The sequence below is a fragment of the Cherax quadricarinatus genome, chromosome 71 (assembly GCF_038502225.1).
Source record: "Cherax quadricarinatus isolate ZL_2023a chromosome 71, ASM3850222v1, whole genome shotgun sequence".
NCBI lineage: Eukaryota > Metazoa > Arthropoda > Malacostraca > Decapoda > Parastacidae > Cherax > Cherax quadricarinatus.
Window position 1 is genome coordinate 12,394,625 of NC_091362.1, and position 22,968 is coordinate 12,417,592.

The 22,968-nt window shown below is 40.5% G+C and overlaps 1 protein-coding gene across 8 annotated transcripts in view; it reads right to left on the minus strand.

Annotated features, from left to right (window-relative positions):
• Window positions 1-4,329: 4,329 nt before the first annotated feature.
• Window positions 4,330-22,968, minus strand: part of LOC128700300 (ras-related protein Rab-11A) — an 86,937-nt gene continuing 68,298 nt past the window's right edge. For 5 of the 8 annotated variants that reach the window (XM_053793381.1, XM_053793383.2, XM_053793386.1 and 2 more), the window contains 2 exons: window positions 15,737-15,916; window positions 7,035-7,174 (listed from right to left, as the gene is read on the minus strand). In XM_053793381.1, coding sequence (XP_053649356.1) covers window positions 15,777-15,916 — 140 coding nt within the window. In that variant the 3' untranslated portion in view covers window positions 7,035-7,174; window positions 15,737-15,776. Of the gene's footprint in view, window positions 7,175-15,736; window positions 15,917-22,968 lie in introns of all 8 variants that reach the window. The other 3 variants (XM_053793382.2, XM_053793388.2, XM_053793384.2) reach the window with 2 other exon arrangements.

Below are 22,968 nucleotides of genomic sequence, written 5' to 3' on the forward strand. Positions count from 1 at the left end.
GTCACTAAGGGGCTCAACTGCCTCCCAGCATACATTAGGGGGATTACTAATAGACCCCTGGCTCTCTTCAAGAGGAAGCTGGACAGACACCTAAAGTCAGTACCTGACCAGCCGGGCTGTAGTTCATACATTGGATTGCGTATGGCCAGCAGTAACAGCCTGGTTGATCAGGCCCTGATCCAACGCGAGACATGGTCATGGACTTGGCTGCAGGAACATTGACTCCTCATTATTATTACAATCAAGGGGGAAGCGCTAAACCCGGAGGATTATACAGCGCCTGGGGGGGGGGATGTGGAAGGCATTCAGGCTTAATTTGGGGAACTGGAGCACAGATCCAATTCCCTAAATCAAGAGCCCCTCACCAACATCAAGGAACCTTCCTTGAGGGGATTGACTCCTCAGAACACCCTCCAGATCATTGGGTGTTGAGGTTGTTGGGCGACTCTGAGTAGGGGAAAGATAGCATTATCCTTTTTTGACGAAACTGGGTCACAGCTTGATTATGCAGCAAACCCTCCTTAACCTTCAAACAGATCTTCATTTCTTTCAAGAAAATGGGGCTCTGATGAGGATATGAGCTATGTGCTTTGCTGTAGTTATGAGGTTGGTTGCAGGATGGATCGTTATGGCCTACTGCTCTGCATTACTATTATTACATTCATGCTTAACCCATAGGGAGTCATACAGCATGTGGAAAAATGGGGGACATTCAGATCCGATCTGAAAAGGAGGGCAGGTCCAATTTCTTGGATCAAGAACCCCTCATCAGCATCAAGGAAGCTCCAAGAATAGTTGTTACATTGTAGAGGAAGCCAATTCAATGGTTATGGTAAAACCATGGTCAAAGGTACTATTGTATATGTAAAAACATGGTTATCTTATTTGGACAAGTGACTGCCTAAACTTATGTCATTTTAGGCACTAAACCTGTATGGATTATACAGTACTTTGGGTAAGGTTATGCAAGGGTAGGGATGTGCGAAGACTAGGGGTGAAAGAAGAGTAGGAATATGCGAGGGGTAGGGGTATGCAAGTAGTAGGTATCATTGGAGGTGGGGGGAGAGGGGGAGGTTAGTGCAAGTATGAAAAGAAAATCAGTTTGTACAGTAGCTTCCAAAAGCAGTTCCTGGCTCTGATGTGGGACTGTGACCATGCACAAGTCTGAAGAGGGTGTCACATTCACTAGGGATCCAGGCAGAATAAGGTATTGATTCGCTCATAATATATTCACACAAGCACTAAATCTGAAAGGTTCGTAGTGCTGCAGGACTGGGTGTGCTGAAGAAATTTGCAGAAGTCAGGAACAAATTCAGCGCAGGAGTAAATATGCAATTACATGTATTATACTCATAACTAAGTGCTAAACCCTTAAGGAGCTCTGTTCCACAAGGCACAGTACTCGCTCCCATCTTGTTCCTCATCCTCATATCCGACATAGACAAGGATGTCAGCCACAGCACCGTGTCTTCCTTTGCAGATGACACCCGAATCTGCATGACACTGCAAAGCTCCAGGCGGACATCAACCAAATCTTTCAGTGGGCTGCAGAAAACAATATGAAGTTCAACGATGGGAAATTTCAATTACTCAGATATGGTAAACATGAGGAAATTAAATCTTCATCAGAGTACAAAACAAATTCTGGCCACAAAATAGAGCGAAACACCAATGTCAAAGACCTGGGAGTGATCATGTCGGAGGATCTCACCTTCAAGGACCATAACATTGTATCAATCGCATCTGCTAGAAAAATGACAGGATGGATAATGAGAACCTTCAAAACTAGGGAGGCCAAGCCCATGATGACACTCTTTAGGTCACTTGTTCTATCTAGGCTGGAATATTGCTGCACACTAACAGCACCTTTCAAGGCAGGTGAAATTGCCGACCTAGAAAATGTACAAAGAACTTTCACGGCACGCATAACGGAGATAAAACGCCTCAATTATTGGGAGCGCTTGAGGTTCCTAAACCTGTATTCCCTGGAATGCAGGAGGGAGAGATACATGATTATATACACCTGGAAAATCCTAGAGGGACTAGTACCGAACTTGCACACGAAAATCACTCACTACGAAAGCAAAAGACTTGGCAGACGATGCACCATCCCCCCAATGAAAAGCAGGGGTGTCACTAGCACGTTAAGAGACCATACAATAAGTGTCAGGGGCCCGAGACTGTTCAACTGCCTCCCAGCACACATAAGGGAGATTACCAACAGACCCCTGGCAGTCTTCAAGCTGGCACTGGACAAGCACCTAAAGTCAGTTCTGGATCAGCCGGGCTGTGGCTCGTACGTTGGTTTGCGTGCAGCCAGCAGCAACAGCCTGGTTGATCAGGCTCTGATCCACCAGGAGGCCTGGTCACAGACCGGGCCGCGGGGGCGTTGAACCCCGGAACTCTCTCCAGGTAAACTCCAGGATCATAGAATGCTGCTGTAAGTATGCAAGAATAAGGGTTAATGGGGGTAGTGGAAAATGCTATTGCTAAAATATAATCAAAGTTGCTGCAGTAAGTTAGTTTCTCTTAAAAAGTCAGTGTGTACACCAAAGGTGGGACTTTCAGCAAGGTCAGGTAGAGTAAGTGCATTAGGGAGGTGGATTATTATAATAATCAAAAAGAAGCACTAAACCATTAGGGAGATGGAGATGTTGGAAGTGAATTGTGCACGCTCAACGATATGCAACTCCTGAATGTGCAGGAGTGGCAACTGAATAATACTTCCATGTTCAAACTCCCTGCCAGATGGTCTTTCATCAGAGGGTCTCCCGACATGCCCCAAGATCAAATTTTCATCTAGTGCAATATGACCACCACAACATTACCAATGGACGTTAGGACAGCTGCTGTACGGTGGTCTCTTCTATGAGCTACATTAGACCTCTAGGCGAGTACAAATAGGAAGTGTGTCCGTTTTGTGTTTAGGAGGCAGAGGATCGAGCCTCCACCACATCTTGTAATGACTGACTCACTTGGGCTTAGAACTTGACATGAATTAAATAAAAATAATGAGCTGCATTTCACAAAACTTCAATGTCCCCACTAATGAGGCCAAATGGAGAGAGGTGAATTATTATAAACAACACTAAGCACTAAACCCACCAGGGTCACACAGTGATGCAGAAAAAAAGTGTGTGTAGATTCAGTCCAAGGGAGGTCAAATTCCAAGTTAGAGCTCTTTGCTGTGGCACAGGACCCTCCCATCCTTGAAAGGGAATTTATTTGAAATTCTTCAAAGTTGTATGCAAACACTAATTTAGCAGAATTGGCAAGCAACAAACTTCATTCTGCAAAGTTTTTTTTACGTCTTGCAATATTTAGAAAACTTTTTGTTCACTGTGAAAGTGATTATTATATTTAGAAGAAAGTGCTAAACCTAGAGGTCAAACATCTAGGGAATACGAGGCAATTGGACTTAATTCAAGCGAAGGATAAGTTTAATTCTTTGAATCAAGAGCCCTTCACCAGCATCAAAGAACCTCTGGAGGGGTGTATTTTGAATGCAATGCCTTGATTACAGCCTCTCTTCACTGAGCGATGTACTCGTTTACCGATGACTTGGACTTACGACGGGCTCTGACCAGTATTCATACCTACATAATGCATGTTAAGAGCTGATTTTCTCTATTCTGTTTATTACAATATACAGAACACTACTGTATAAACATATTAAAATATACCAAAAATGCTATAAATGGTGCAAAGGTGACATTAAAACAATATCCATGATGGCTGACATGAACCCACCATCATTATTAGCATGCTCCTCACTTACCGACGAATTCGTTTATCGATGAGGTCTTAGGAGCGGAACTCCGTCGTTAAGCGAGGAGAGGCTGTACTTTTATTACGACCAAGTGTTAAAACCACAAGGATGATACAGCACTGTTGATTAACTTTATAATTTCTATTACATTTCTGGATGAAGTGCTAAACCCATAGGAATCATACAGTACCTGGGCAGTATCAGAAGTATTCAAATTTAAAGGCAGGGCAGGCCCAATTCCTTGGATCAAAAGCCCCTCACTGGTCTTTAGGAACCTCCCTTGAGAGGTAAACACTTCTAGCTTTCACTAGAAGTCACAAAAATATTCATAATGCAGTGTTTATGCTTGTTAGGAGTGATTATTATAATCAAAACTAAGTGCTAAACCCACAAAGGTCATAGAACACTGTTGTAAGGAGTAAGCCCAAAGCAAGCAAAATGTTTTAAAAGTGGAGTAATATTTTTGGCTCTTTGTGCTCAAATTCTTTTACAACCGCATTAAACTTCAATTTCCAGGCTCAACATTTTTTCCTTTTACGAGTACAAGGGTAAGAACACCATTTTAAAGTTTGTAAATATTTAGCATTGTTTTATTGCAAATAATGTGCTTCTTTACATTGCTTTACAAAATTTCCTATGCAAGCGTGAAACCAGGGCTACACTTGACATGTCAATCACATTAATACAAGACAGTACTGGCAACAATCATGCCTTGGACAGCCTCTTTAGGACTCACTTTGTGTAGTTTGATAAGCTTGAGTCATATAGAAGCACACCATGGCTACCATCTGCCAATCTTGTCTCATACAAATTTGGGCTTGAAAAGGAAAAAAATAATAAGCACATATATAACTTATTCAAAATGATTATGATTATATTAACCCATAAGAAACTTACTACTGATAGAACTCCGAGGCTTATTAAATATCCTCTCAGAAAGCACCCCTTACAATAGTCGACATCAACACATCTACTTCCACCTTGAGAATGCCAGCAAAGTTTGCAATTTATAAAGCCCCATATCATTCTTGATCACTATTTGAGAATGAAGGTATGTTCATAAAGCTAAAGTGATTCCTTCCCACCAGACATTTCTGAGCCTCTAGGCTCAGAGCAGTATCTGCCATTTACAGAGAAAGGATTTGTGTATTTTTTCATCAGCAATCACGACCATTAAAGTGACTTTAATAAAGTTAAGTAGTTCATTACTTCAATTACACAATATCATAAATAAAGGTTTTTAATACTTTGCTCAAAAACAATATATACTCAACAAAATAAAACAAATTTGAATTTTTCTACCAAATGTTTATTCATGTTTTTCTTTGTCTGATATTCAACCAATACAAGTTAAACTAACAATCTGTAAAATACCCAAAATTACTTTGCCTTGAACAAGATGTTTATAGTAATAGGCAATCACTATGGCTAGTGTCTAACAAAACTTTCCATATGCAGTTTATATTGGTATAACATTATAAAACTTTACAGAATGTTGTCTGTAGCATATTATTTTAGAGAAACAAGTAGATATCATTTAAACACTGCAGATTATTTAAATAAATCCACTATCAACCTTATTAATCAAAGAGATATGATGCACAGTAACTCTTCAGGTGATTGTTAATCATGCCCCATCAAGATATCAAACAACTTTCAATTGCTATGCTCTTCACAGAAACAAAGGTTGGTTTCAAATCAAAGTGCTTCTTATTGCATAGACTTTAAAATTCTGGTTTCTCTATTTTATCATTCTTGAAAGCCAGTAGAACCATAAATTCAAAATTTTCATTAACTGGTGGGGGTAAACTAGACACATCCCAATGTTGGTGTATTTTCATGTATTACTTTTTAAACCAGTTGTAAAAAGCTGTTCAGTAAATATTTTATAACAATAACAACAATAATTATAAGAAGATATCCACTGACTATTCCTAAGTTTGAGTCTTACTGATAAGAAAAGCTTTACACAAGGCAGAAGGCAATATGCCAACGTGAGAGAATAAGAGAAATTCGAGACTAAATATTTGGCAAATATTAAAGGACTTAATTCCCCAGCAAGACAATTTGTAGGCTGTGCTTATCAAATTTGGTAAGAAGTCCATACTAACTCAGTCTCAAATTTTGTGACAGCAACTCAACTCCAGATCAAACAGCAACAAAAGACTTACACTCCCACTGGTGTTCACCTGCAAAACTTAGGTACCAACAGGTATCTACCCAAGTTAACTGGAAAAACTACTATTTACCCTAAAGCTATTATGAGGTGTACATTCCACACCAATCACATTTCACACTTGGTTATGCAGTTAAAACTACTTGGTATCACCGACAGGGAAATAAGGCAGCCAATACAGTTCTCTGTCTGTTTAGTGTCTATCAACCAGCTTGCTTGATATGAACATGGGCTCTCATGGCTCCATAAATAAGGACAAAGTCTGCATTACTGAGGTATATGGCCACATTCCATTACCCACAGAGTAAATATTTGCAAGAAATTATTCCTTAAACTGGATATGGACATACTTTTCTATACTTCAATGCAGCAGTTTTTAGACGGCTAGACTGAAAGCAATAGAAGCTTTCTGCATATTACAATGCATGGTATGGGTGTGATGGTGCTAGCAAATATACAATGTGACCTAATTAAAACAAACTGTAAAAATTCCAATTGCCCCATATATTTTCTTTTTTGCTTCAAGACATGATTAAACCATTGTTCTGCAGCCTTAATGCAATTAAACCTATTTGAATTACAAGCACAATGAAAAATAAACAGCAATCCACATTTTTAAAGTGCTTATATTTCTCAGCACGAAAACAGACAGGTATGGCAAACCTACTCCTTTATTTTAAACTTATATTATTTGTTTTTATAGTGTACTGTATAGATTTATAATCACACATTTATTACCAATTCTCTCTTGGCAGACACAGAAAATTAGCACTGCAATGCTATTACTAACCCAGGGAACATCAGCCTGGAGCAGCAGAGATTGCTGATAACGATGTAGATTGGTGGAGAACAAGGATAAACAGAGATTGATGCAAAGATGAGCAAACAATATTATCATGTCCTCAAACAACCTTATAACCCCTGCAACCAGACATTGTCTTCCACCAACCTGCAACTTTCCGAGTGATGAGTGTGTACAGTAGTTATTTGTGGAGATATTAACATAAGACAGGTGTCAAGAATTAGGAATTGAGGTGGGCTTGGGATAGACGGAACGTTAGAGGCTCTTCAGTAAAATGAGTTAGGAAGGTGGGGTTAGCGGGCACAGCAGTTGTTGGAGGAAGATCCGCTAGGGAGTTCGGTGGGCTCCACAGTGATTAACTTATCGCCAGGAGGTTGATTCGTTCCGCTGTCTGGGAGCTGCTGCCTCGAGACAATGCGATAGATTTCTGTGGAAGTAAATTGGATTTCTTAATTAACATTATATGAAGGTTTATAATTGAAATCTTACTGTAAGATACAATAATAATCATCTATGCAACAATCTCTACAAAAGCCTAATGTAATATAAACTAACTTTTAAAATAGTATCATCTTTACACACAAATTACAAAAAATAGCTTATGTAGTTTTAGTTTACAAACCACACTCATCAATGCTATTTGGTGATGCCATACCCAGTACAGTAGTGAACAATAATCACAACTATTAAACCCATTAGGATGATTTGGTGCTGCTGCTTTTCGGTATTTCTGTGAATTGGATGTTGATAAAAAGAACAGAAGGTAGCTAGATGGAGAGATGAAAGTCCAAAAATACATTGGACAGTCATAGAAAATATATGCATTTTAAAGGAACAAGGAGAAGCAAGGACATGGCTGCAGGAAAATACAGAAATAAAAAAAAGAGAATGCACAACACTTAAGTATCTCAAAGACACCTAGGTACAGGAAAGTACACTGGAGATGCCTCTTTGTAAGGTAAAGAAAGGAGGGAAAGCAGATAGGGAAAGAAAGCAAGTTTTAATATTCACAGGCTGGCAGCACCAGAATTTCTGTACTGGGAAAATTAGGGTGGCTATCTGGATGGAAAAGAAGGGAAAATATGTTGGAGACCTGTTTAAAAGCAGTGTTACTACTTACAATTTTTATTGGGAGGGGGGGGGGGGGTGTCTGAGGGAATTTTAGAAGGGCTGAAGCCCCCAAACACCCCCCGAGGTGCCTCTGTTTACAGTACACTTAGACTTACAAGCTCATTAAGCATCTAATATACCAGCAAGAGTATTAATCCCACATATGGAAGAAGTGAATGTTTTCAGATACTTGGGAGTTGACGTGTCGGCGGATGGATTTATGAAGGATGAGGTTAATCATAGAATTGATGAGGGGAAAAAAGGTGAGTGGTGCGTTGAGGTATATGTGGAGTCAAAAAACGTTATCTATGGAGGCAAAGAAGGGAATGTATGAAAGTATAGTAGTACCAACACTCTTATATGGATGTGAAGCTTGGGTGGTAAATGCAGCAGCGAGGAGACGGTTGGAGGCAGTGGAGATGTCCTGTCTAAGGGCAATGTGTGGTGTAAATATTATGCAGAAAATTCGGAGTGTGGAAATTAGGAGAAGGTGTGGAGTTAATAAAAGCATTAGTCAGAGGGCAGAAGAGGGGTTGTTGAGGTGGTTTGGTCATTTAGAGAGAATGGATCAAAGTAGAATGACATGGAAAGCATATAAATCTATAGGGGAAGGAAGGAGGGGTAGGGGTTGTCCTCGAAAGGGTTGGAAAGAGGGGGTAAAGGTTTTGTGGGCTAGGGGCTTGGACTTCCAGCAAGCGTGCATGAGCGTGTTAGATAGGAGTGAATGGAGGCGAATGATACTTGGGACCTGACGATCTGTTGGAGTGTGAGCAGGGTAATATTTAGTGAAGGGATTCAGGGAAACCGGTTATTTTCATATAGTCGGACTTGAGTCCTGGAAATGGGAAGTACAATGTCTGCACTTTAAAGGAGGGGTTTGGGATATTGGCAGTTTAAAGGGATATGTTGTGTATCTTTATACGTATATGCTTCTAAGCTGTTGTATTCTGAGCACCTCTGCAAAAGCAGTGATAATGTGTGAGTGTGGTGAAAGTGTTGAATGATGATGAAAGTATTTTCTTTTTTGGGATTTTCTTTCTTTTTTGGGTCACCCTGCCTCGGTGGGAGACGGTCAACTTGGAGAAAAAAAAAAAAAAATGTATACGAAAAAAAAAATAGTATACTCGGATAATCATGACCAATCACATTATTTAGGTGACTGCAGAAGCAGTTCTGGACATTGATACAAGACTGCCCAAACTCACCTTGCTACCCACTGTAATCTTGAAATCTATAGTGCTTCACCAATTTCTACCAAACACAAGCTTAATAATGGATTTGATTATTTTAAAACATCTGTCATTTCCCAATGAGGCAGGGTGACCCCAAAGAAAAAAGAAGAAAACTATCAGCATCATTCAACACTTTCACCATCATTCATACAAAATCACAGTCTTTATAGAGGCACTCAGATACGACAGTTTAGATGTCACTCCAAACAGCCAATATCCCAAACCCCTCCTTTAAAGTGCAGGCACTGTACTTCACATCTCCAGGACTCAAGTCTGGCTAACCGGTTTTCGTGAATGCTCACACTCCAAAAGCTCGTCAGGTCCCGAAAACCATTTCTCTCCATTCACTCCTATCTAACACGCTCTCACACGCTTGCTGGAAGTCCAAGCCCCTTGCACACAAAACCTCCTTTACCCCCTCCCTCCAACTTTTCCTAGGATGACCCCAACCCCTCTTCCTTCCACTACAGATTTATATGCTCTCCAAGTCATTCTACTTTGTCCATCCTCTCTAATGACCAAACCACCTCAACCCCTTTTCAGCCCTCTAACTTATACTTTTAGTATTCCACGCCTAATTTTCCAAAATATTACCCTAAAACTTCCAAAGTCTCTACAGATACCGCAGTAAACATAAACCATGACCAATGATGGGAAAAAACTGGAGCCATAAGGCAGCTATAATGTTCTCCACAGTCTGTAACGTGCTACAAGTCAGTCTCTATGCCCCCCCCCTCCCTTACACACAAAGGAGCAGAGATTCGACCCCCCTGCAACTATGTATAGGAGAGTACACCAACACGCACAAGAGCACAATCACTGGTGTACACACGTGCACACCAAAATGCTCGTGTGCATGCACTCAAAAAAACAGCTCTGTAGACCTGAATAGAGCTGTCTATACACAGAGCAGACACTGAAAGTTCACCACCAATAAGCTTCAATATGAGAAAGTTATTGCATATAACCAGAAAACCTGAGGAGCACAGAAATGGGAACCCAAGTCAGCTAGAAAAGGATGGAGAGCCAAGGAGGAATGTACTCTGAGGAAATTGATGGTAGCAGGACTTAAGTGAAAGATAGAACAAGAGTGGGTAGGGAGGGGGAATTTTTAGTGATTTTTGGGAAATGATGGAGGAGAAGGTAAAGAAGGTATCTCCAGAGCAGGGAATGGAAGATGGGCTGAAGCTAGAGAGGCAAAGGTACAAAACCTGGAAGAGGATTTGAAGAGGGAACTGGAGGTGATGAATGAAACAAAGATGGGAGCTGAAACAGTAATAGGTGAGGGGACTGAAGGAAGAGGAGCAAAAACCTTTGCAGAGATACTTTCACCCAACCAGGTGTGGATAATGGGAACAGCAAAGGAATTCCTCAAAACAAACAGAAATAAGGAGAGAAAGAAAGTAGGAACAGGAGAGAGTGGGGTTGCTGATTATCCATGGGCTTCAGGAGGCTAAAGGAAGGACTCATGATGAAATATGAGAGGAGGATCAGATTCAAAATATCATCAACCTGAAAGGTGGAAAGGCTCAAGTGACCCAGGTGACAAATTTTCAGACTTGGAAAGTACTTGATGGGTAAAATGTTTCGAGTCAAATTAACCCTCACAATGGTCATAGAACAAGACAGGATCATGCAGCAAGAAACTAGGTTTTCAGAGAGAAAAAATACCAGAAAAAGAAAGAGCAAGAGAATGAATCAGCAAGATTGGCCCTTGTATTCACCCTGAGGGATTCTGACATGGGAATGGATATTACATTTGAAAGGTTCCTTGATGCTAGTGACCATGAGGTCCTTAGTTTTGAGCACCGAGAAACAGTGGAGAAAGCAGCAGCACTGGAAAGTGAGGAGCCAAACTTCAAACGAGGGGACTACACATACATGAGGCAATTCCTGAATGAAGTGCATCAGGAAGGAGAACTACAGGGGAAGAGTGAATGGCTGGAAAACGCAGAGAGACTGAGGAAATATTTATACGTACTTATGAGCAAAAAAAATAATGGAAAGAGTGGGAGCCCATGGTTTAACAAGAGGTGCAGAGGCACCAAGCTAAATGTTCTAAAGCATGGAAAAAACACAGGAGGTAAAGAACTCAGGAAAACAAGGAATTGAGCCGAATAGCCAAAAACTATTAGACAGGGAAGAATAGACTGAACAATAATTTGAGAATGACAGAGCATCAACAGCCAAAGCCGACCCAAAGTTGTTAAATAGCCACATCAGGAAGACAACAATAAAGACCAAGTAACCATGCTGAAAAAGGAGAGCAACTCACAAGGAATGACCAAGAAGTCTGAGGAGCTAAGCAAGAGTTTTAGGGAAGTATTCTCAGAGGAGACAAGGGCTACCAGCAAACTTAAGCAATAAAATGCACCAGCGAGCACTGGACTCGATACATACAACCAGGGAAAAGTTGTCTGAGCTCGATACCTTGAAAGTGGTGAAACCAGCTTATCTCCTACAGGTGCTGGTGAGGGGGCTCTTGATCTAGGGAATTGTATCTGTGCTCCAATTCCCCGAATTAAGCCTGAATTACTTCCATCTCTCCCCCTCCTCCACAGGTGCTGCATAATCCCTACAAGTTTAGTGCTTGTCCATAATAAAATCCCTCTGTGGGTCCTGAGAGAGGGAGATGATGTACTGTGTGCTGCTAGCAATAATCTTCAATAAATCTACTGGCATGGGGCAGTCCCAATTTTTAAAAAAAGCCGACACACAAGCCTGTGTACTCACCACGACCTAACAATAAAGTAAGAAGCCTCCGAAGACGTATCATTAACCACCCGCTACAGGCTACCAAATAAACCCATTAAACACAAAGATTCATTTCAAAGTGAAGCTTCCTTTTCAAGGAGGGCCAAACATCCATGTCTTCCCAAACCCTATATAGCACTTTGCCAGTTGGAAGGGCCCACCAGGCTCGCCACTTTCCAAGAACATGTCTGTGATGGCCCCATGAAAGTCACTTAGGCAGAGGTCTACTATACAGCAGGCTTTGCATAAGCATCCACCCATTCATTTCCCATTGCACTGATATGACCCAGGTACTAACAGAGCTCCACAGCCTTGTGCTGTGTGTGGAGTCGTACTAATCCCCTCCAGGATCTTGTGGACCACAGAGTGGACAGAATCATACTGGGCCAGGGCAGACAGACCACCTTGAGGATCCAAGTACACAGTGAAATGAGAATGTATTAAGCAAGATAGTGGGACAAGAGCAGCAAGGATTAGGTGGAGCTCCTCAATGAACATGGAGGACTCTTGGTAGCCATGCACAATAAGAGCCCTTGTCAACATTCACAGCAGAGCCAATATCACTCTCACTCTTGGACTCGTCAATAAAGCTTTTTATCTCTGAATACTGGATGGAGGAGTGGGGGGTAAGATGAGCCTTAACGTAAGTCCAAGTCAGAGCATCCATGGCATTAACGAAGAGTGCTATCCTCCATCACAAAAAGGAACTGTTATGGAGCAACATCGCTTCTTTCTTGATATCCATAACACTGTCCAGATCAATTCACAAACTTCAAAATAATCCTCCCCCCCCCCCGTTTTTTTTACACAGGTTAGGTTAAGGATTTCTAACACTATTCGCAAGCTAAGAGTTATCTATATCAGTTTATTTTAGTTTTTTTTTGTTATGAGACAAAGAAATAGGGAACAAGGTGAAGCTGGAGCCATCTGTGGGCTAGTGATTTCATTTGGTCAACTGACTTGTTTCGTTGATATCACTATGCTATACGAACATGTTCCAGACTCAAGTCATCTTAAGAATAAAAGATCTCAGATGAAGTGATGTTCTAGAGAAAATTACAGCCAGAATGTAGTTGCTGTTTGCTGCTTGTCTTGTGTAGCTAGCTTGCTCACTCCCACCCCTCTCTCCCCTTCTCGTCAATTCCCGAGGTCATTCCTAATGCTCCTTAGGTAACATCTACCTACCTACCTTTTCTTCTTTCAACAAACTGGCTGTATCCCACCAAAGCAGGGTGGCCCAAAAAGAAAAACGAAAGTTTCTCTTTTTAAATTTAATAATTTATACAGGAGAAGGGATTACTAGCCCCTTGCTCCTGGCATTTTAGTTGCCTCTTACAACACGCATAGCTTAAGGAGGAAGAATTCTGTTCCACTTTCCCATGGAGATAAGAGGAAACAAACAAGAACTAGTAAGAAAATAGAAGAAAACTCAGAGGGGTATGTATATATATGCTTGTACATGTATGTGTAGTGTGACCTAAGTGTAAGTAGAAGTAGCAAGACCTACCTGAAACCTTGCATGTTTATGAGACAGAAAAATGGACACCAGCAATCCTACCATCATGTAAAACAATTACAGGCTTTCGTTTTACTCACTTGGCAGGACGGTAGTACCTCCCTGGGCAGTTGCTGTCTACCAACCTACTACCTAGGCCTACCTACCTATCTCACTTAATATTTATTAGGTACATTAATTGGTAATGGCCTTTCCTCTGACATACTTATATCCTCATCCTATGGAAGAAAGCTGTTATGACTTACACTACGTACCCTCATCCTATGGAAGAAAATTGTTATGACTTACACCGTATACCAACTCATAAAATCAAACTTCAGTTTTTTTTAATGCATCTGCCGTCTCCCACTGAGGCAGGGTAACACAAAGAAACTTTCACCATCATTCACACAATCAGTCTTTACAGAGGTGCCCAGATATAACAGTTTAGAAGTCATTCCAAACAGCTGATATCCCAAACCCCTCCTTTAAAGTGAAGGCACTGTACTTCCCACCTCCAGGACTCAAGTCTGGCTAACCAGTTTTCTTGAATCCCTTCACAAAATATTACCCTACTCACATTCCAACAGCTCATCAGGTCCCAAAAACCATTCGTCTCCATTCACTCCTAACACGCTCACACATGCCTGCTGCATGTCCAGGCTTCTAGCATTTTAGTTATCTACAAACATGGCATATGGGGGAAGATTGCTAATCGACTTCAAAGGAATTAGAAACATTACCTGCTGAAGAATAAAGAATACAGAGAAAAGTGAGGTGAAGATTAAATAAATGCAAGTAGTTCTTGAGATTTGACTGTCATCTTACATGTTTATGAGATGAAAATAAGACAAATCATCCAGCCAGAATGCTATACATTTAACCCTTAAATGGTCCAAATGTATATATACGTTTTTTCAACATCTGAAAGTATGTAAAAAAAAGTTGATCTTTTTTTTTTGTTTTACATCTGAAAACGTGTAAAAAAAACTTTTATCTACATTTTTTTTTGGTTACATTTGAAAATATGTAAAAAAAAGTAGATCTACTTTTGTAGTACTACGAATTTGAACGCCGATTTGTTTGGACCATTTAAGGGTTAACTGATTCAACAGACTATGTGGAAGCACTTCCCTGGTTAGATGGTGTCTACTAACCTATAACCATTTTTTTTTATCTGAACTAAGATTTTTGCATTAAACAAAACGGTCAAGGTACCAACTGGTCCAATGTCACTCTGAACCAATGAATTGTATAATATACAATTCAATATTTCTTGGCATTTCATTTATACTATACCTACCTATCAAGGAGCAGGTCATCAATATAAAACCAAGACAAATTCACCCAGTCATACTGAAATTAGTGCAATAAAAAGTAACAGCTAGAGCACATGCTTTATTCCAGGAAAGACTAAATCAACTTCACTGCCATTTGTTTTAATACACTTAAAAATAAGACAATGTAAATGTAGTGGATAATGTAAATAGTGAGGAAATAAACATCTTACATAAAACTGAAATAATAGTAACCAATAGTTATTTACATACATCAAATTCCGTTATCAGATACATGATACTGTACATGGTAATCCCAATGCATGTAAGCACAGCCCATTCAATATAGAAAAATCATGCTCAAGTAGCACTTGATCTTAATACAAGCAACATGTAAACATGCCATGCTAGCAATACTGCAAACACAACTACCAGAACTTATCAAACTACAGTAGGTATTTCCTCCTGGTTCATAATGAACTTAAGTCCCAAGCTGGATGTTGCTCTCTTTCAATCAAATTTAAATGTATCTTATGAATTACAAGAGAGCAGTGCTATTTTCCACAAGGAAGACTATATTCTACAGTTGCCTCCTTTACCAAGAAAATGAACCTGCATAGTCAGAGGGATTTTAGTACAATTTTCCTGGAATACCTCCATGAATGTTATCAGATATTCCAGTTGTTTATTACTTAAGGAAGATTCATATAGTGCCCCATGCATTTAGCTTGTCAGATTATTGTTACAACTTCCCATTATGCCAATGATCATGCTATATTACCGTTTATTACATCTGTCAGGCAAAGGCAGTAGGAATACAAGCAGTAAGTGGATGTAGCCTGTAGAAAGCTGTATTTAACAGTATGTTTAACAGTCATTAATAAAAAGATAATAAGGTTAGAGATTTCCCTGTAGCAAACCAGCAAATTCAACCTTATTATGCTTCTACTACTATAAAATATTTACATCTTCAAACATTTCAGCATACTCTTCTCGTGACAGGTTCAACTGAATTCGGATGTGTATAACAAAGCGCATACGAAGTGAAATAGTGCTTAACATAGATTTAGGAAGAGCAAGTGCATTAGATCCCTTTACTGGATATGAATATCGACTCTAACCCTTTGCCCAAATTTCCAGGTGTGAGGAGGAGCTCTCTCCCTACTGCTGACAACATTGCTTGCGCACACTCTCGGCATTTACAGTTGGTTCCACGTGAATAGCCTTTACATCGGCTGTTGGACTGTCATCGTGGTCATGAGGATCACGAATTTGCTTCTGGGAGACAATCCTGTAAATTTCTAGCCAGCATGCAAAGAATGGAGACGTGTTAGTCAACTGTTAATATGGCTAACTTGTTATCATTAATTTTCAAACATTCCTTGTAACATTACCTCCATACATTTTTTAATCAAGTTTTAGTTTCTAAATTTCAATAGCTCAAAAGCACTAAATGCAGTTTTCATGCAAGAGCAATAACAAATACAATAATAGAAAAAATTCTATGTATAATGTGTACAATGGATAAGAAGATGCCACATTCTAATGCTCATCATGCCTTAATCCATTTCCTACTGCATAATTAACTTTAAAGTTCACTAACAAATCTTAATTTTAACAATTTCAGTTTAAAATTGCAATATTACGAAGTCAGGAAGATGAACACAAACATATGGATAACAGAACACTATCCAATTGCATTAAGAAATTTCCCTTGAATGGTTTGAATTAGCATATATTTTTGTGTAAATTATGTCAACATGATGAACTAATAGGCAAATCTACCAAACATTCCAATGTGTATGTATATGTATACATTTTGTGTGTGTGTGTGTGTGTGTGTGTGTGTGTGTGTGTGTGTGTGTGTGTGTGTGTGTGTGTGTGTGTGTGTGTGTGTGTGTGTGTGTGTGTGTGTGTGTGTGTGTGTGTGTGTGTGTGTGTGTGTGTGTGTCTGTGTGTGTGTCTGTGTGTGTGTGTGTGTGTGTGTGTGTGTGTCTGTGTGTGTGTGTGTGTGTGTGTGTGTGTGTCTGTGTGTGTGTGTGTGTGTGTGTCTGTGTGTGTGTGTCTGTGTGTGTGTGTCTGTGTGTGTGTGTCTGTGTGTGTGTGTCTGTGTGTGTGTGTCTGTGTGTGTGTGTCTGTGTGTGTGTGTCTGTGTGTGTGTGTCTGTGTGTGTGTGTCTGTGTGTGTGTGTCTGTGTGTGTGTGTCTGTGTGTGTGTGTCTGTGTGTGTGTGTCTGTGTGTGTGTGTCTGTGTGTGTGTGTCTGTGTGTGTGTGTCTGTGTGTGTGTGTCTGTCTGTGTGTGTGTCTGTCTGTGTGTGTGTCTGTCTGTGTGTGTCTGTGTGTGTGTGTGTGTGTGTGTGTGTTTGTGTGTGTGTGTCTGTGTGTGTGTGTCTGTGTGTGTGTGTGTGTCTGTGTGTCTGTGTGTGTGTGTGTGTCTGTGTGTGTGTGTGTCTGTGTGTGTCTGTGTGTGTCTGTGTGTGTGTGTGTCTGTGTGTGTGTGTGTCTGTGTGTGTGTGTGTCTGTGTGTGTGTGTGTGTGTGTGTGTGCGCGTGCGCACGTGCGTTTCATGTGTACAAGTTATGAAGATTATAGTGGACTCTCACATTTCACACAACCACAAATCACACCTTCAGTAAATAATGACAAATTTTGTATACGAGTTTACATTTCGGGAAAATGGCTAGGATTCACAGTGTAAAGACTGGGGGAAAACAAACTTGAGTCTACTTTGTGTGTGAAGTTCATCTTGATTGCCAGTATGGCCAGTGTTTAAGGAAAAAGTCTGGCTTCGCCCCTTGCTGTAAACAGCCATCAATGCAGTCAGTTGCCTTCTGGCCGTGTTCCATAACATATGTACTCTCGTGTTTATCATTTCGTTTTAAATTTTTTTATTATCTGATGCGGTCTCTGGATGTTACTCATGACAACCTAAAGAACTTCTGATACTGGAGGTGCCAGGAAATATAAGTACGAAACTATGCCTGTTGTATAAAGCTTGAGGTGGCATATGCTTTCAGATGGTGCACCATTCATGGAGATGGCTTGAGCCTTCGGAGTTGAAGAATCAACAATTCTTTCAATTAAGAGTAATGAGATGAAAATAGAGCTTTTACAATGATTAATCCAATTTCTGACCTGCTGAAAAGACCAAAGAGGTCATTACAGCTATTAAAATTTAAGTTAATGAATGTGCGGGTTGAGCAGGAAACAGTTTAGTCATTAACACTCAGGACAAGCAAGAAAGCTCTATCATCCCATAAAACAAACAGGTCAGAAAGCCTGCACAAATGCATTTACAGTGGAACCTCAAAAATTGAACGTATTACATATCGAACCTTTCGAAAATAGGACCATTTTTTCGGACAAACTGTGTCCCTATTATCGAACGCGCCCCTATTTTCGGACCGCCGGGTACGGGACCTGTCTGCTGCCCACTCTGTCCACGTCCCCGCACAGGCGCCGTGAGCAGTCTAGCTTTGTTTATGCTTGAGTGAACACTAACCTGCGCTCTCATTCACGCATTTTACGACTATTTCGTTGTGTTTAGTGCTTGTGGGACTGTGAAATAAGCTGCCATGGGCCCAAAGAAACTTGCTAGTGGTACCCCTGTGGTAAAGAAAGTGAGAAACACCATAGATGTGAAGAAGGAAATAATACAGAAGTATGAGAGTGGTGTGAGACTTGTCGAGCTTGCCAGGATGTATGGGAAAAACAAGTCGACCATCGGTTCTATCCTGTCAAAGAAAGAACAAATCAAGGAAGCTGATGTTGCAAAAGGTGTTAATATGCTAACCAAAAAAAGACCACAAATAGTTGAAGAGGTTGAGAAGTTGTTGCTGGTGTGGGTCAAGGATAGAGAGATTGCAGGCGATAGTGTTTCAGAGACGATTATTTGCGAAAAGGCAAGGAAGTTGCATGCCGATCTGGTACAGAAAACTCCTGGAACCAGTGCTGATAGTGAATTTAAGGCCAGCAGAGGCTGGTTTGACAGATTTAAGAAGCGTAGTGGCATACGCCATGTTTTAAGACATGGTGAGGCAACCAGTTCAGACAAACGGGCGGCTGAGAAGTTTCTACAGGAGTTTAAGGGGTACATAGACAGTGAAGAATTGAAACCTGAACAAGTGTTTAATTGTGACAAAACAGGCTTGTTTTGGAAGAAAATGAACAAAAAGGAACTTCATCACACAGGAGGAAGGCACTGCCAGGACACAAGCCTATGAAAGACAGGCTTACTCTTTTGTTCTGTGCTAATGCTAGTGGAGATTTTAAAGTGAAGCCTTTACTTGTGTATCATTCAGAAAATACCAGAGTGTTTCTTCAGCTAACCACTGAAGAGCTGCAAGAGCTTCATCTGGAGCAGTATCAGACCACAGCTGAGGAACTTGCTTCAGAGGAGGAGGAAGAGGGAGTGGATGAGGTGCCTTCTTCAAAGATTAAGGAGATTTGTGCCAAGTGGAATGATGTCGAAATGTTTGTGCAGAAGTACCACCCTGAGCAAGCTGAAACAAGCCATCTTTACAACAAGTTCAGTGACAGAACCATGTCCCATTTTAGGGAAATGTTAAAGAGGCACCAGAAACAGAGGACTGTGGACACTTATTTTGTGAGACAGGGGTCCAGTGACTCAAGCTGGTCCTAGTGGCATTAAAAGACAGAGAAGGGAAGTAACACCAGAGAGGGCTTTACCTGAAGTCCTCATGGAGGGGGATTCTCCTTCCAAACACTAACCCCAACTCCCTCTCTCCTCCTCCCTATCTTCCAGATGCCATCACCAATCTTCAATAAAGGTAAGTAAAAATGTTATTTTATATGTACTTATTACTATACGTAATTAAAAACTAAAGTACTTGTATGTAAAACTGCAATTAATCTCTATAAAATGTATTTTTTGTGTGAATATTTTTGGGTTTCTGGAATGGATTAATTGTATTTCTATTATTTCTTACGGGAAATATTGCTTCGAATTTCAGACTTTTCGAATTTAGAACTAGCTCCTGGAACAGATTAAGTTAGATTTTTGAGGTTCCAGTGTAATTCTGTATAGTTTAACCCTTTGACTGTTGCAACCCCAAATCCTGAGGTTTCTCCTGGTGTTGCAAAATATTATGAAAATAAGAAAAATTTTTGGAGTGAGTTAAACAAGTTAAGAAAGCCTAGGGAAAGTATGGATTTGTCAATTAAAAACAGAGTAGGGGAGTTAGTAGATGGGGAGAGGGAGGTATTAGGTAGATGGCGAGAATATTTTGAGGAACTTTTAAATGTTGAAGAAGAAAGGGAGGCGGTAATTTCATGCGCTGGCCAGGGAGGTATACCATCTTTTAGGAGTGAAGAAGAGCAGAATGTAAGTGTGGTGGAGGTACGTGAGGCATTACATAGAATGAAAGGGGGTAAAGCAGCTGGAACTGATGGGATCATGACAGAAATGTTAAAAGCAGGGGGGGGAAGTGTTGGAGTGGTTGGTACTTTTGTTTAATAAATGTATGAAAGAGGGGAAGGTACCTAGGGATTGGCAGAGAGCATGTATAGTCCCTTTATATAAAGGGAAAGGGGACAAAAGAGATTGTAAAAATTATAGAGGAATAAGTTTACTGAGTATACCAGGAAAAGTATACAGTAGGGTTATAATTGAAAGAATTAGAGGTAAGACAGAATGTAGGATTGCGGATGAGCAGGGAGGCTTCAGAGTGGGTAGGGGATGTGTAGATCAAGTGTTTACATTGAAGCATATATGTGAACAGTATTTAGATAAAGGTAGGGAAGTTTTTATTGCATTTATGGATTTAGAAAAGGCATATGATAGAGTGGATAGAGGAGCAATGTGGCAGATGTTGCAAGTATATGGAATAGGTGGTAAGTTACTAAATGCTGTAAAGAGCTTTTATGAGGATAGTGAGGCTCAGATTAGGGTGTGTAGAAGAGAGGGAGAATACTTCCCGGTAAAAGTAGGTCTTAGACAGGGATGTGTAATGTCACCATGGTTGTTTAATATATTCATAGATGGGGTTGTAAAAGAAGTAAATGCTAGGGTGTTTGGGAGAGGGGTGGGATTAAATTATGGGGAATCAAATTCAAAATGGGAATTGACACAGTTACTTTTTGCTGATGATACTGTGCTTATGGGAGATTCTAAAGAAAAATTGCAAAGGTTAGTGGATGAGCTTGAGAATGTGTGTAAAGGTAGAAAGTTGAAAGTGAACATAGAAAAGAGTAAGGTGATGAGGGTATCAAATGATTTAGATAAAGAAAAATTGGATATCAAATTGGGGAGGAGGAGTATGGAAGAAGTGAATGTTTTCAGATACTTGGGAATTGACATGTCGGCGGATGGATTTATGAAGGATGAGGTTAATCATAGAATTGATGATGGAAAAAAGGTGAGTGGTGCGTTGAGGTATATGTGGAGTCAAAAAACGTTATCTATGGAGGCAAAGAAGGGAATGTATGAAAGTATAGTAGTACCAACACTCTTATATGGATGTGAAGCTTGGGTGGTAAATGCAGCAGCGAGGAGACGGTTGGAGGCAGTGGAGATGTCCTGTCTAAGGGCAATGTGTGGTGTAAATATTATGCAGAAAATTCGGAGTGTGGAAATTAGGAGAAGGTGTGGAGTTAATAAAAGCATTAGTCAGAGGGCAGAAGAGGGGTTGTTGAGGTGGTTTGGTCATTTAGAGAGAATGGATCAAAGTAGAATGACATGGAAAGCATATAAATCTATAGGGGAAGGAAAGAGGGGTAGGGGTCGTCCTCGAAAGGGTTGGAAAGAGGGGGTAAAGGAGGTTTTGTGGGCTAGGGGCTTGGACTTCCAGCAAGCGTGCATGAGCGTGTTAGATAGGAGTGAATGGAGACGAATGATACTTGGGACCTGACGATCTGTTGGAGTGTGAGCAGGGTAATATTTAGTGAAGGGATTCAGGGAAACCGGTTATTTTCTTATAGTCGGACTTGAGTCCTGGAAATGGGAAGTACAATGCCTGCACTTTAAAGGAGGGGTTTGGGATATTGGCAGTTTGGAGGGATATGTTGTGTATCTTTATACGTATATGCTTCTAAACTGTTGTATTCTGAGCACCTCTGCAAAAACAGTGATAATGTGCGAGTGTGGTGAAAGTGTTGAATGATGATGAAAGTATTTTCTTTTTGGGGATTTTCTTTCTTTTTTGGGTCACCCTGCCTCGGTGGGAGACGGCCGACTTGTTGAAAAAAAAAAAAATATATATATTTTTTTTTTTTTCAACAAGTCGGCTGTCTCCCACCGAGGCAGGGTGACCCAAAAAAAGAAAGAAAATCCCCAAAAAGAAAATACTTTCATCATCATTCAACACTTTCACCACACTAGCACATTATCACTGTTTTTGCAGAGGTGCTCAGAATACAACAGTCTAGAAGCATACACACAAAGATACACAACATATCCCTCCAAACTGCCAATATCCCAAACCCCTCCTTTAAAGTGCAGGCATTGTACTTCCCATTTCCAGGACTCAAGTCCGACTATAAGAAAATAACCGGTTTCCCTGAATCCCTTCACTAAATATTACCCTGCTCACACTCCAACAGATCGTCAGGTCCCAAGTACCATTCGTCTCCATTCACTCCTATCTAACACGCTCACGCACGCTTGCTGGAAGTCCAAGCCCCTTACCCACAAAACCTCCTTTACCCCCTCTCTCCAACTCTTTCGAGGACGACCCCTACCCCGCCTTCCTTCCCCTATAGATTTATATGCTTTCCATGTCATTCTACTTTGATCCATTCTCTCTAAATGACCAAACCACCTCAACAACCCCTCTTCTGCCCTCTGACTAATACTTTTATTAACTCCACACCTTCTCCTAATTTCCACACTCCGAATTTTCTGCATAATATTTACACCACACATTGCCCTTAAACAGGACATCTCCACTGCCTCCAACCGTCTCCTCGCTGCTGCATTTACCACCCAAGCTTCACACCCATATAAGAGTGTTGGTACTACTATACTTTCATACATTCCCTTCTTTGCCTCCATAGATAACGTTTTTTGACTCCACATATACCTCAACGCACCACTCACCTTTTTTCCCTCATCAATTCTATGATTAACCTCATCCTTCATAAATCCATCCGCCGACACGTCAACTCCCAAGTATCTGAAAACATTCACTTCTTCCATACTCCTCCTCCTCAATTTGATATCCAATTTTTCTTTATCTAAATCATTTGACACCCTCATCACCTTACTCTTTTCTATGTTCACTTTCAACTTTCTACCTTTACACATTCCCAAACTCATCCACTAACCTTTGCAATTTTTCTTTAGAATCTCCCATAAGCACAGTATCATCAGTAAAAAGTAACTGTGTCAGTTCCC